Source organism: Balearica regulorum, chromosome 2, assembly GCF_011004875.1.
Source record: "Balearica regulorum gibbericeps isolate bBalReg1 chromosome 2, bBalReg1.pri, whole genome shotgun sequence".
Taxonomy (NCBI): domain Eukaryota; kingdom Metazoa; phylum Chordata; class Aves; order Gruiformes; family Gruidae; genus Balearica; species Balearica regulorum.
The window spans coordinates 136,301,013-136,317,298 of record NC_046185.1 but is presented as its reverse complement, the minus strand read 5'-3'; the positions used below and the strand labels follow the sequence as shown (position 1 = coordinate 136,317,298).

The following is a 16,286-nucleotide window of genomic DNA, read 5'->3' as shown; positions in this document are numbered from 1 at the left end:
GCCCCACACTTGCTCATGCCCAGTTCTGATGCAGACAACACAGCTGCTTAATAAGTCAGGAAGCAGTCACCAGGCAGGCTGAAGAATAAGGCAGAAACTTTTAAAGGGTATTTTTGTACTATTTTTCCAGCATTTTCTGCTCTTGAAATACTTTAACCTTTTGTTCCTACTGAGGAAAAATGTGTTTTGTTTTTTTGGTGGGAGAGGGGATGGGAGTTACTGGAAAAATAAATTCCATCTTCAAGGCAGGCCCATCAAGTAACTTTAGAAGACCAGCCTGCCCACCTGTTGTGAGTATTTCCAAATTTTGTTTGGCATGCTCTACTGTGCAATTTCTTGCACTATGATTTCTGAAAATCTTATTTTAGTTTAATTTATTAGGAACACCATGGTTCAAAGTTGCTGCATGCTGTAACCTACATGGTATGTCAACATTATATAGCTTACAACCTCGGATTCAGGATAGATATCTTATACATTAAGATCATTTGATCAGACATGTTATAACCTATTTAACAGGTCTTTGTACTATCTGACCAGTGATTATAACTGTTTATTTATTATCACCAGAATAGTCTCTTTCATGTTTTTGAATTAGCAGCATATGAATATCAGTACTAGGTGGATACAAAATTATGAAGCATCTCATGATGTGAGCACATGCTACCACTTTACTGGATATGCACAGGCAGGAATCATTTGGGTCGTTTCTGAGTGGAAACATAGAAAGTACCTTTCAAACAAGACTAACCAAAACACCAAATTTTTTTATCGTAAAGAACAGTCCTAGAGAATCAACAGATAGTTGTCATAAATTGACACTGAAGACCTTTTGAAAGATATTATCTAGTACCAGCACCAGATGTACTTGATAAAAATCACTGGGTAATATTTTAAAGCTTGAGATCTTCAAGAATCATCTGGCCTTAAATCAACTATTTTTCTTTATCATGAGGAACAGGGAATAATTTCTTTTTCCTAGGAAAATCACATAGTTTCTACTTCTTCCTAGCCTGCAAATCCCTAATCCTTGAGGAGAAGATTACTTTCTGTGGATGATTCCCTTAAATAAACTACAGAGAGTCATAAATGCTGAGTGCAATTAATGCATTTCAACAAAATAAAAAGAGTAAAATGCGTAGCTACCAAAGGTGGTAGAACACCTTTGCTTTTCTTCTAGTGAATAAGTTGCCTGGTTCCCTGTCAGGCAACAGGCCTCCTGTGCCAGCAAGCCTGGTAGGAGATGGACACTGCCACCCCACTATCGCACAGAGGGAGTCTCTAGCCACTGTCCCCTGCCACTCTGGAGCTAGTGCTTGCCTGTGTCTCTGTGCTCTACCTTGCCTTTGAGCCACTGCAGCAGCCATGCTGCAAATTCAGGTCTAAGAGCAAAGAAGGAGCTTTTCTCCTGCTGCCCAGAGTCACAAGTTGCCAGCCTTCTCTACCCAGGGATGCCCCATCCAGCACCCATCCACAAGTAGCCTCTTGCTCTCCCTCCTTTGTTATATCCAATGCTCATGCTACTCCAGGGGCTCTATGAAGACCCTGTCCATCACCTGCTTGTCATCCTTGAAGCTACACACACACTTCTTGCCACTGATCCCTTACCCAGTGCATAAGTACCTCTGCCAAAGCACACCAGCCACTGCGAGACCACCCCAGGAAGAAGCACCAAGTGCTCCCCACAGCCCAAACCTGCATAAAGCCATCCTTCATTGCTTTTGATACGCTCCAGGTAATCTATCTGTCACATGTTCAGGACCAAACCTTACAATATCGTACAAGCCCATCCTGCCCGGAGACATTCCGGCATGCTCTTCACACCCCAGCTGGCTCTGTAACTGCTAAAACAGCTATTAGCTGAACTCCTACTGACCTAAATAGGTTCTTTCCTAATCAGCAATCAGATAAAGACAGAAGTTGCAAGCCCTTCTTAATCAACAGTCTCCCTTTCTGAAGTTAACTAACTGAAGTTCTTAGCTCCAGAAGGCCCTGGAAGCTTTCAGAAATAGCTAACAGCTGAAATTTGTACTGAAGAAAAATTAAAACCAGAGCAAAAGCTAATTAATAAATCAAACAAAATCTGCAAATAATTTTTTTGGGGAAAAATGTTATGAAAAAAAAAGAAAAAAGGAAAGCAAACAAGTGAAAAGTCATTAAACTCCAAAGTTTCTGAGATATTTGAAATCTAGAGGAGAAATCTAGTTAGAGGTCCTGGTACAAAGTAGCATATGATGAGGTAATTAAAGACTACTGTAATGCATAAGCAATGGAACCGTCTGTTCAGGATAAATGTTTTCCATCTTTGAGTGCTTTTCATTTTGTGAGCTTGAAGTTCATTTCATGCCCCACACTTTTTAATGCAGTATGAAAAGCAAGAATAACTCTAAAAGTTATTTGATAAATTATTGAAATGAGTATGATCAATTAAATACAAGTAATATATGTCACACTTTACTGCAGCAAAATATTTTTTTTTGTCTTTTGCATATGATGATTATAAACAAAAAGATAAACAGAATTTTCATTTATGCATGTGCATCACTCTGAGGAAAAAAAGACTATCCACTACAAAATTCACTTATGAAATGCCTATTTTTTTCCTCCTTCATTCTAGTTCCAAAATTTAGTTCTCCATATCCTCATGAATGTTTCTAATCTCTTTTTATGTTCAGGGGATGAAATAGGCTTCAAATTTGTATGTCATAAGTATGGAATGTATTCCCTGATATTTAGTTGTGGGGAATCCTTCCAGTGTTACAGAGTAACTTACACAGCAGCTGCGATCAAGATGTCTGTAAGGTTTTCTCCGCTGTGCTGTTTACCTGTTCTGAAACACTTACTGATTTAATATCTGAGCCAAAGCCCAATCCGAATAGTAAGATTGTATGTGTAGTGTTTTGGGCGATGCTTAGGGGTTTGTGGGAGGGGTTGTGGCAATTTTCAAGATACTGGGAGACAAAATAGTGGAAAATTAGAAAGAGTTGCAAGAGTCCAGATGCAACTATCAATGGCAGTCCTGTCTACTTAGAGTAGGTTTGCAATGAATCAACTCCGTCATTTTGACATGAACCATCTCTCTGGCTTTTAAGAGACTGATGAGCTACCTGGGGAATGCATGTTCATTCTTAAAAGATTATGAAATCTAGCACAATCTGAATAGTCAATCTGAATAAAGCAGTACAATTTATAAAATACATTTTTTTTACATTTTTCAGTTTAAAAAAAAACCCACCACATTTTGCTCACAACTCTCTCCAGTTCCTTGTAAATCGCTGAAGTTTTTGGACCACAGTTCTCAATCAGTAAAACTGCTGTTGACATGTTTAAGCTATTTCTGTAACATTGTTAGTCCTTTCTTTTGGGCCACAGAGAGGTGTATCATTGGATTTGGAATGCAGTGAAAGGAAGGGATGGGATGGGAAGTGGGGAAACTGAGAATGAACACACTTTCCCTACCAACTCTTCAGAATTCAGAGAAGAAAGTTAATATTAACTTCAGACGCTCTTTGAGAAGTACCACTAAATATTGGCGTACCTTTGGAGTCCAAGTGTCACAAAGCTAAAGGAATTTGAAACATGTTGATCTGTGTCTCCAGTTTAGCTCTCAATATTTTTTGCCTTTATATTTTTTCAGGTTTTTTTTTTTACCTTCCAACCTGAGGAATCCCTGGCTGTTACTCTAATGTAGTGAGAGTAAAAATTGTAAATGTAAAATTGTCAATGAAAAGGCTTCTTAGAGGATTATTTCCCTTTTTTCCGTGGTAGTTTGTTGGTTTTTATTTTTTTCTTCTTCTGCTAGAAACTAGATGTAATCATCGCATACAGATCTGTGTTTGCTTTAGCATTACAATACTGCAGCTGACATTAGGATCTGCAGTGAGACATTTGATGTGTAATTCTGAACTACCAGGTATGCAAATAGTGTGTAAAATGTTGATATCTGTCACATCCAGTCGTTTTGCTCCAGTGAAGCACATTCCTACATAAACTTTCTCCACAGACATCTTATCTTACTGATATCATATTAAAAATGTCTTGGACCCTATGCCACCTAGCGTTTCAGAAGCCGAGAGTTTTATTTGCCCAGATGAGAAGGGGAATAATTTCTACATTATTTTCCTTGGCTATTTTGGGCAATTGAAATTCTCTGAATTGTTCCATTGCTCATATAAGTACTTAATCTAATTTTGTTTTTCCGAATCACACCTATACGAGATGCTTAAACCACTGCAATAGTGTGAAGACAAAGCAAAAAAAAAATTCCCTAATTTAAAGAAAAAAAATAAATGTGAAAGTAGCATTCTAACGCAAAACATTTTATACATATATATGTTCTCTACAAGTTTCAATTTTGCTTTGTAAATGTTTTCTTTGTTGTTGATGATTTTGTTATGATCAGGTTCACTCTGCAACTTGATTTAGGGTGAAAACTAATTTCAAATATCAAATTTTCCCCAGAACAAGAATTACATTTTCCAAAAAGTTCACAGGTTGGGTACTCTATGATCATAGATATCTCGCAGATATAATAGATATAATCAATGAAGAGTTCTGATAAATCAGGTTAATTAAATTCAGAGGAATTAGTTGATTTCATCTCAGATACATCACTAAGTCTTCACTTGATGTTGTAACTTACAAACGCACCAAAAAAAAAATCTTAAATGTGCTTAAATATAAGATATCCTTATTGCCTTGAGCATCACAGCATCACTTGTAAAATTAAATCTCATGTTTTATTCCAGGTTAGGACATACTTGTAGTTGAACTGGAGAAGATCAGTGTGGGAACTGAGCTGATGAATTTTTTTCCATACATCATCCTTTCTGCATTTGAGAGAGAGATACAATACCAATGATTTTATTGATGCGAGTGTGGGGAATTTGCCATTACTCAGCTGATAGGTGAGACGTATCTGCCAATTCATAGTTACTAAAAATCACAAATTGTATTTATATAAGTAACTGTTGCAGTCATATTTGGCTTTCCCAATTCACTTTAAAAAAAAATTCCACACATTGTTTTCCTTCCAGGTAGGAAAAAATAAGACACAAAGGAGTGAAACCCAGTGTCCCAATTAAAATATAGTTTGTGTAACTGCAGTAATCAAAGTGGTGTTAAGGAAGCCAATTGCAGTTGCGGTTAGATACATCATTATTCACATTGACTTCCGCTGTCATTCTCTGACTTGTTATACAGCTGTGAAGCTTCACCTCAGAGAGAGCTGCACAGCAGTGATAGGCAAAAATAGGGATAATAGGTGCTTATAGTTTGCATAAAGCTGCATATACCATTCAGCATGATTCTTTAGATGCCAATTTAAATACCTGGATGATAATATAATCTTTTGCTGTCAAAATTTCTGAGAAACCTATATCCACCTTGGTCCTCGGAGCTTTATCAGACTCATCAAAGATGACCCTGAAAGGACTGTTCAGTGAAAAAGCCTTTTTTTATACCCTTGTTATTTTCTGCTATTCTGAGGCTGTGGAAGGTGTTTGCACATGTCTTGCAAATGTGTTAGGAGACTATAGTCTCCCGCTAGAATTAAAATAAATCTCTGTATTGAACTGTCAAATGCTATATTCACAAAGTCATTCAAAAAGCCATTGTAGGATGGACTCAGTCACAAAGTTATGGCTTCATCCTCATTTAATCCATAATGTGAGCAAGTATGGGATGGATTTTAGCCATTAATGCCTTACAGCACAGGAACAATTTCAGCACAATTTTCAGCTTTGTTTTCCTTTCTTTCTAATCAAAATGTGTTTATCTAAGACTCTATTCTGCGAATTTAATGAAGAACCCACTCTAACAAGTAAATACTGGGATTTCGATAGGTATTCAACGCAGGCCAAGAAAGGGTTTTAGGTTTTTTGTTGTTGTTGTTGAGTAATGAAATGTCACTGGTGTATTTCAATAAATGTATTCATACAAAGTCTGCTTTCAATTTCACGAGATCCTAACTGCAGTTTCTTCAGGCTTATCTTCGTGCCATTGGTGGATCTTTAATTCTTCTTTTGTTAGTCTCTTAAGAGTCCGTATAACTTTTAACAGGAATCTGGCTGAGCCAAAAAGGAAATCATCTGAATAATGCTGCATGCCAGTGCTTTGTGTACATCTCATTATCACAATATGCTAAGTCAGTCAGAGGCTAAGCATGATATTGAAAACACAAGAGGAAGCCCTTATGAAAGTAAAACTGTTCGTCGTAGTAGAAGAAAGACTGGTAGTTCAAAATCATCCAGATGTCTCAGGATTAATCAAAAATGTAACAGCACTAGATACTTAGTTACTTACAGGACTGGTCTTTATCTCAGTGTCATATCAACCTATTGTAAATATTTTGTCAAGGGTTCTGCATAAGACTGGGGAGAAAGTTGGATTACTTTCATCACTGATAAAGCAAACAATGCAAAGTCTTACTGTCAAAAGGAGTAAATGTGCCTGTGCTTTCCTCATTCTCATTTTTTTCAACCACTAACACTTTCATTCATTCTGAATGCCAAGATTACAAAGAGTAAAGGGACTGTTTATTCAAAAGACCTTCTGAAATCGGCATAGGAAATAGGAAGCCTTGCATTTATACTGGTAATCCCTCACCTCCTAACAACACTCATCTGCTAGGGAGAGAGAAGTGTTGTAACATCTGGCTCAGTGTGGTGAGTTTTCATCTTCTGTTGGGAGGGCTGATGTCATGTAAGGAACAGAGGAGCAGACTAACTGTTGTAAATGAGAGGCAGCAGCAGTGCTTATCCTGGGAGCCGCGGCTCATGGATCAGTTGAATGGCTGCCTGCAGCCCCCATGTGTTGATTCTGGCCCATTAACCATCCTATTAATCTTCAAAAAGCTTTAAAGCGCGAGTGTTTTGGAGAGTGAATATAGGTGAGAATTTGCAGGTGTCATTCACACAATACAGCCGTCTTCCCCCCTCTTTTCAACAAACAGCTCTCCCAGTCTATTAAAGCACAGAAGGAAATTCTTTCCACCACCTTTTACCCCGTCTGAAATTTCTGAGAGCATCAGGATTTTTAACATTTTGCAAGATGGCAGTGCAAACATAAAGGAACAGAAAGGCAGCTTATAAGAATCAGAAGGATATTTGTTTTGGAAAATTTATACACTTCATTCCACCCACATCCTTTAACTTTCAGTTTTTGAGTGTCACCACAATATATACTGCTGCATGAGTCATCTCACTCCTGTATCAACCAACATTTCAATTCTCTGTAATATTCTGTTCTATTCTTTTGGGAAAGAATAGCATACAAGAACAGGGCAATTTTCGGCAATTTGAAGGTTATACCATGCTTGACACCTGACTTCACTTTAGTAACACCTGCCTGAAGAATAATTAGCAGGCCACTTTTAAAGAAAGAACTTCCATACACCACAGATGGCATTTTTCATACCAGACAGGCAACGATGTATGTTGGAAGTGAGCCAAACTGTCTGCAAAAACTGTGAGAAATTCAAGACAGACATCTGAGTGGAAGGAAAGTTTTACCTTCCTCGACACCCCTACCCCACCGCAACCATTCAGGAACATCTGTTCAAACCTACCTCTATATATAACGTGCTTTATTTTTCTTATCTACTAATGCTACAAATTACAGGAGAAGGCAAGCAGCATAGCAAGTTGCTTTCATATTGGTTATGAAATCTATGATTTAATAACATCATGTGATGATTTGCCAGCTATAGAAATCCCATATTATAAGACTCTTCTTAGAACCGAGAACAAAATTTTCTTAACTGGCTAGTAATATGGGGTCCTCAACTCACATTTCCATAAAGTGGTCCTAATTTTCACTGTGTACTTAAAACTTTGTTGAAATCAGGATACCATGTGTCATAACGGAGGCACAAAATCAACAGTCACTTTGGAAATTATTGGCTAATGTCTTAATCCAGGACTGTTCACTGATTTGTATGAACTTTTGTGTGTACTTTGGGTTAAATCCAAATCCCTGTGAAATCAATCGCAATCTTTCCATTGCCATCTATAGGCTTTAGATGAGGTCCTTTGCTTCCTTAGAAGAATCTTTACTCCTTTCCTGCAAAAATATTCTATATAAAAGGAATCCTGAGAACTCTTCATAATATTGTCATCAGTATCAAATGTCTTATGCAAATATGCTAAAATTAGAAAAGCAACAGCTCTATGTTGTACTTAGTATCACTTATGAACTAAAAAATTGTGCATTTTATTTCCACAGTTCCAATAAATAGGTATATATGTGCGAATTATAGAAATACATATGCAAAATTATTTACAATGTGTTGTAATTCCAAACTAGGGGTGTTTTTTTCTCCCGGGGTAGTTTTTACTCTCTTAAATGCATTTCTGTGGTGATTGCATAAAATTTTTCTAAGGGCACTTTTCAAGATAAATTTTTAATTTGGGAAAATGCCCATTTCAGTATTTTCTCAGCTGTGCATGTGACTTTCTTGGCAAATAATGTGGTAAGCATTCAGAATAGGCACATTTCTAAAAACCCTGCAGTCCATAAGCAAACATAAGTAACATATATAGTGTCTATATATTCATGGTGACACTAAGGATGAGAATGTGTCCCTAAATACTAAACCACTTTTATAGATATTTGCCATGTTCATTGCTTCATATGGTTTTGGAGCACACTTTTATAACACAAAACCCATGATATTATCATGTGGTTATAAGACAAGAAAGTTCCTACAGAAATGAATTATTGTGCTATTTACTTAAAGGATGAGTGAATCTGAAACTTGTTGGTCACTAATGTAAAATAACATTTTACAAGGTTTCTCTTAATGGATACTAAATTTTCAAAATTTACAAATAAAATCTAAATGTTAGCAGAAAAGTACTTATGGCCAAATTTTGTCTCCCTCTCGAGAGAAGTCTATCTGTGGACTAGTAATGTTATTTTGTTAGACATCAGAATTGAATATTTAAATTTAAGTATATAACCTTAATAGATCTAACCATAACTAATAGGTAAAAATTTCTAAAATGATCACATTGATACACAGAAGCGTGAACCCATTTATGGAAAGAACAGGGATGTGGCAATATTCTTTATTCCAGTCAATTAGGCTTCAGAACAGAACTAATGCCATTTTAATTGTTATTTAATGTCCTGGATCACATTTGTATACCTTATATCAACTGTATATTTCACTTGCCCTTTGAAGAACCACATATTTACTCTTTTTTTTTTTGGTGAATCCTGTTAGGGGAAGAACTCAGCATCTCAAGAGTTGGGAGAGGTTGTCATAGAAAGCATTCAAGGGCCAATTAAGATAAAAAAAGAACAGAGAACTAAGTCCTCACAGCACATTTAGTAAGGCACTGAACCTAATCCTAAAAGGCTTACTGGGCCTATGATACAAGGTGACCAGTACAAATTACCTGAGTCCCTTGTTGTTTATCCATTAAAAAGGCTATTTCAAAACTTTAAAAATCTTTGGAGTCTGTCTACAGAAAAGCACTGAAAAAAGGGAACTATGATTATTTCCTCCTACAACTACTATTTAACAAGCTCTTGATTTGCAACGCTTCTTGGGGTCTTCTCTGTACATTGGTACTAACCAAGTCTACTGCCCAGGTCATTATTTTCAACTGAATGAAAGTAAAGTTTCATCAAATTTCCGCAGGTAGGAGTCATGACAGTTCAGATGCCAGGCAAAGGACAATGGCTAACAGATCTGCATACACGACTTCGACAGGAGGAATAAATGGCTGAGAAACTTCTAGTACATTTGCAGTTTATACAGATGACTGTGATAACCACTTATTATGCCATATGGAGGCCCTGACTAACAGCCAGGGGCCTTAAATTACATTGAAATCGATTCCTACACTGCAGCTTTCAGCTGTAAATGATGTCAAAAGACTCTGGGCTTAAAATGAAAATGAATAGAAATATATAAAAGCAAATGAGCTCTATTAAGTTCTTATTAATTTGAGGTAATAATGTGCATCATCGGTGAAGCTCTATGCCAGTTATTGTCAGCTATTGACTGCATTGCCTTTTTAAAATTAATATAGACATCGGATTGTGTACAGAATTCTCTCTTTCAATCCACACACATTACATAACGATATTAAATTACAGTACGTAATTGGTTAAACACTACTCTAAAATTTCTTGAATCTTGTAGCCGATCTTAAATACTGCATGTACGCTATTAAACACAAGCTCACCCAAGAGACATAAACTGACTGAAGCCAGGAAATTCTAAATGAAGGCTCAAGCTGACATTTTGTCCCTAACTTATATAACTATGTTTCCTCATAGCTACTAAGGGTGCACGTCCTAATGGTGTCTCTTTCTTTATTTGTACAAATAATATTATTTCAGCAGTCAGAGCCTTCATTTAAGAAAGCATGACACATAAACTACCTTGAAACTTGGCCTGTGGTGGAAAGACGTAGGTATAGAGTCTCTCCTTCTTGTGCTCCTTTTTTGACTATTTTTGGATCCAATGAAAAGAAAAGAAAGTCAAGAAAAGGTAAGCATTTAATGAAATTACCGAACTACTTCCAATATGTGATTTAATAAGTTCAGCTAGCTTGTAATGATATTATTTTAACCACACCTCTTGAACTGCTTTTGTAAAAATAAATCTGAAAACAATGAAGCCATAGTAAACAAAAAAGCAAAATAAAAACTGAACAGCCATAAGGGAAGAGAAAGAAACCCTGCAAATAAAATATAATCTTGTACCCCAGAGACAGAAGAAAAAGGAATTCTGATCATCCATCATGTCAAAAATTAAACTGTTAACCATCACTGCCTTTTTACAGTCAATTGTATTTTCTGTGTATGTTTACTAAGAGTACACATTTCTATCTCTAGCTCAGTAATACACTAACAACAGAACATCAAAGAGAGGCGGACTCCAGACAGATATGGCTCAAAATTACTGTAACTCAAAAAAATGCATCATTAGTCCTCAGAAGCAGGATTCATGGACAATAAGATATAAAAGTGATTAACCACTATTTAATAACAGGAACTAATAAAGATAAACAAACCAAACTAGGTTTCATCCCATGTCATTCTACCACCAAGTGCCTGCACACCTTTGGGAAAATCACAATTCTAGGGCTTGATTTTGTCCCTCTGTTAAACGGTATACTCTTAGCTATGCCATATGGCTAGACTGGTAGAAGAACCTTCTGTTAGGGTGAAAACATATATAAGCCAATGAAGATTAAAACCAAAACTTCAAGTTATAGTTCGAAAGCCTTTATCCATAGCTGTTTTCAGCAACAAAATTATGCTAAAACCTTGATGCAAAGTCATAATATGTTACAGCGGGTGATTGATCCCAGAGGCTTCCATAAGACAGTTTTTGAGTAATTGGGGTATTCAGCACAAAATGAGACATCATCTGCATCGATGAGTCCTGAGCAGATCTGCTAACCCACAAAGTGGAGTTAAGCGCAGGGCGTTCATTGCTGCTATGTGTGGCTTGAATATGGGCTAGCTGAAACCTGGAAGAAGCATGTCTGTATTTCTGTGGGGCTGTGCTTGTAAGTAAATTCATTCAAGACCGTGGTAGGAATCTCTCTGTGCTTAGACTTCGTAGCTTCAACCTTTGCCAGTGTGGCATCTCTGCACCATATTGCACTTACCAATGATGCACCCACAAAGCAGATGTTTAAAGCCACCAGAGGTCTTTAAGTAATCTGAGAGGTTACTACATATAGTTAGCACCTTACAGCCAAATTCAAAGTCTGAGCTGCTTTTAAAGCATGGGAGACAATCAATTTCGTTAGTCTTCTTTTTTTCTGTAATATAAAGTTGCATAATTTGGTCCTTTGAAGTTTCATTCAATTATCTAAACAAAAATTCTCCTAGCACTGTAAATCCATCTGCACATGTTTCTCTCTTGACAACCTGTGCTTTAAGTCTCAACAGATTCAGTTAAAACTAGGAAAATGGAAAAAGACTATCTTTCTCAATAGGAAAAAATTCTTCCTGGTAATGAGATTATTATGGCTCATGGATTGCCATCATCACACATATTGGCTGCTCCCCCACTGCAAGTATCCCAGACAAATCACTGTGCTGCTAACAGAATAATGCACCTCCTACAATGCCTTGGGCTAGGAACACATCGCTGGTGCATTTCAGGTAACGTAAATAAAGGACTTCCAGTTGTTATGTAAAATGTCAGCTTGGCTCATCCCTTTTCAGGTTCAGTCTTAAACTTTATAAGCAAGATGGCAACAAACAATTCTGTAAACCTGAAAAGGCATTTTTCGCAAGAAAGACAAGAGTCTTCTCTCCCCTTTTTACTAGCAAAACAAGTCACATTATATTTGGCCCTCTGTTGTTAAAAGGTGTTATTTGAAAATTCAAGATTTTCAACTTTTCATTCTCATTTCTTATTGTGAAATTTAGCTATTTTTTATTTAAGAGGGAGAAAAACCAGCCAAGAATAAAAAGCTTTAGTCTGAATCACTAGGGTTTTTTCTTCTGTTTTGATAATTACCACCACCACCCAAAAAAACTTTCCCATCCAGCCATGAAATCAAAAATATCAAGTATTCACAAGTAGTTGGCTTACTTCTGTATACTACTCCCATTCTCAGCAATTTCATATGACAAAGGCATTTGAAAAACAACTAAGAAACAAACGCAGAATGCCTTAACTGCTGGAATCAATAAAAGACTCTGAACTCTTTAAAGAAATGAATTACCCATTGCTTGGATATTTTAAACTAAAATGATTGTGACAACAATTAATGTGCAAGAAACATGAAACCTACAGTGGAAAGGATTTGGAAAACAGAGTTTTTGATCACATTCAACTTTTATGATGTCCTACTGCTCCACATAGCAGAGCTTCAGGAAATGCTCACAAGCATTTACTAGGATATGCACACTTCTTGCTCACTCTTTGTTTCACTCAGCTCCTTCTATCTACCCAGTCCAATTCATCTCCAAAGTTTTTGGCGATATTCTCTTTTTTCTCCTGAACAGCTTATTGAGAAAAGGCATAATATAAGTATGCATCCCCTCCTGATATTTATTTCCTTTCATCATTCAACAAGGTCCAACAAAATAACCCTTTATATTTGCTCTAAATCTGGAAAAATGGTTGAACAAGCCCTTGTTGTTTTTGGCTGAAGACATCATTAGTTGCTAGATGTCTTTTTCCGGCTAAAGGAAAGAGTTTCCCAAATGGATCAAGGTAGAAGGTTTATCCAAGATTAAAAGCCTAAATTTGAAAACATAGCTTTGTGTTGTCCACAGACAGACTAAGTTCCAAAAAACTCGAAAAAGGCAGAGCTTCTTAGGACTTTTACAAAGAACACTTTAAGTTTCCTATGAAATCACTGTAGAGAGATCAGAATTATTTAAAAAGGATTATTTATTAAACATATTTCTTTACAAAGTACAATCAATGGTTTGCATTAAATTTTGGGGTTTGGTATTTGCCTGTATGTACAAAAAAGCTTATAACAGAAAATGTGTCTTGATTTTACACATGGGACACAATACTGAGTTACCTTCATATTTTGATTTCTACCAACATAAGCAGTTGACAATAACTTTCATCTTATCCGCTGGGTTTTTTTAAACTGAAAATGAAGCAACAACATTTCTGCAGAGTGTCAGTATTTATTAATGTACTCAATTATGACAAAGTAGAAATGAATAATCCTTTGGGAAGTTTCCACCGAGCATGAGTGGAACACGACATTTTTGACAGGTTATTGGACTATCCTTATGATCCTAAAAAATCATTTTTTGCAGTTATAAGATAAGAAGAATTGAGGAGCTAGGTAAGTTTAATAATACCCTATTAGCAGCAGTTGATAGTAAATGCAACATAAGGTTTGTTTTGTCTGTCACACAAGAACGTGTCCTAGCAGACACTATTGTATTGTTCTCTACTTGAACAAAAGTATCTGCATGTATTGTATGTCTTTGGAAAAACAAAACAAAAATAAAGAGACAAAAAGCCATTTATTGTCATGAGTGACTATTGCCATCAGCTAATATGAATGCATTGCTAAAATTAGTGAAGACAGGAAAATGCTGTAAGGTAAATATATACAGAGTTAAAATACATTTCTTATCCACTAGATAGTGATTTTGTGGCACTGTGGTTTTCAGAATATAACGTCTGTTGAGAGCAATGTAATTTTCAGTGCAAGCTAAAGCAAAAATACCTGCCCGCTGTCATAAACATGACAAACAAATCTGGAATGTTCAAAGTAAGTTCGTCTTCCACTTCTCCACTCTTGAGGCACCTTTAAGACATGGCACTTACTGTAAACCATCTAAAAATCAAGAAAAGCAGGCACAATAAGCCTGAATTTTCCATAACAACTTTAAAAATCACTGCCAGAGTCACTTGCATACGTAAACGATGCCTGTGTAAGGCTTGCCAGCAAAGCATCTTTCCTGAGAACGGAGCTGGGACACTCTCTGTGTATCATAAGTGTGCGTGCTCAGAGCTGTGATCGCTGTCGTGGCTGTCATCGTTCGCTAGTGAGTCCCCCGTGTGCTGGAGACCAGCTGCGCCGATGCCAGAGAGCTCGGAGGGGAGCAGCGTGCCCTTTTTGACGTTCACCAGTTCCTTCTCCCGGGCCGCTGCCCCTTGCTGGCCCCCTTTTACCCGCTTCCACTTCATTCGTCTGTTCTGGAACCAAACTTTTACCTTTGCGGAAGAAAGACAAAACAGGAAAATAAAGATGGGGTGGTCATTGAAGGTAATAATGATCTTTTTAGCTGTAGCACAGCACTTGGGGGGGGGGGGAATGTTCTTTTTCTTTTTTTCTTTTTTTTTTTCTGTCTGTATATTAAAAAGCTTAGCAAGCCTTCCCTGAAGAGCAGGCAATCCAGTTCTGGATAGGGTGTGAACCCTGGGGATGTGAGGATAACACTGCAAAGGAGGGAGAGGGGTTATGCAAGAAGGCAGCAGGGCTTTCTGCAGCAGTTAGCTCCGCAGGACAATCTCAGAGCTCTTTACAAAACATTGAAAAGTTCACACACTCTTGAAAAACGTATTAATGCCATTTCACAGGCAGACAAACAGAGGCAAAATGGTTCCCATCAAGGGACTGCGCAGAAGAACCTACCTTTTGTGTAACAGAGAGCCCCGTCTGGTGGCAGGGGCTGCCCCTCGTGCTTATAGTGCTTTTAATTTCCCTTCCAAGGAGGGGCCCTACTCTGGAAGGCAACTTGCACTGAAGTTGCATTGCTTTCTGCCTGTTTGTTTCTGTAAACTGGTGGTGAGTTTCAGGTGGAGCGATTTAAAAGCTCTTTTTTTTTTTTTTTTAACTTGCTGAAGTATCTGAAAGAGCATTTTTTACCATCAAAACTTACGACTTCCCTGTCTATTTCAGAAATGTATTTAAATGATCCTAGTTGACTGATCCTCCTTTCTTCCACATTTAGCACTAGACCCTGGTCAATTTTTTCAGACAAATAAATACCCCCAAAGCCAGAGGGCAAGGCATTTATATATCAGCAAATAATTTCAGATGAGAATGGAAAAGAAATTCATAGCATGAAAGATTAAAAATGTATCTGTATTAAAGTCACATTAAACCCCAAGATTTTACTCCAGCTGAAACTCATTTCCCTCCTCCCCTTCTCTGTAGAGAAATATATGGGGGGGAAGTAAATCTAAATTATTTGCACAGTTCTAAACTACCAGCACTGCAAACCACAAGGACTTTTTTTTCAATAGCCAAAAGAAAAGAAAAAAAAAAAAAAGATGTGCATAGCATCTGTCATATATATTAGACCAGATTAAAGGCTGATTTCAAATCAACTTAAAATATTGTCACTGAAAACAGTATGAATAGAAGATTGTTGCGTTTGATCCATTTAGAGTTAATGTTTCTAAAAAATCTCGTGCGTGTGTGTCTGTGCAGCTCTTCACATGAAGGTTCCACAGAAAAATAAACAATGTCTGCAACTTTTCATTTGGAAAGAAAGCTTGCAATGTTGGTGTATCTTCTGCTGCGTTTAGCAGAATGTCTTTCAGAGTTTTAAAAGAAACAGCAAGGAACAGACACAGCAGGACATATTGTACAACATGAGTAATAGAGCCACAAAAATGCTGTTTTGCTGAATCTGTCTTATACATCCAGGAAACATCACAGTGTTTAACCTTTACTATCACTTGAATTTTACATTAAAATTTTACTACAATGGAACTGATAGTTAACGTCACTATCTGTATGTACGTACGTGGGAAGGAAGAGAGGTATATTTATTTTTTTATAATCTATGTTCCTGTTAAAAAGCCAGTGTAAGCTGTT

At 37.0% G+C, this 16,286-nt stretch overlaps 1 protein-coding gene across 2 annotated transcripts in view; it reads right to left on the bottom strand.

Annotated features, from left to right (window-relative positions):
• Positions 1-13,360: 13,360 nt before the first annotated feature.
• MEOX2 (mesenchyme homeobox 2) overlaps positions 13,361-16,286 on the bottom strand; it is a 54,389-nt gene continuing 51,463 nt past the window's right edge. For both annotated transcript variants that reach the window (XM_075746078.1, XM_075746079.1), the window contains one exon: positions 13,361-14,674. In XM_075746078.1, coding sequence (XP_075602193.1) covers positions 14,450-14,674 — 225 coding nt within the window. In that variant the 3' untranslated portion in view covers positions 13,361-14,449. The remainder of the gene's footprint in view (positions 14,675-16,286) is intronic.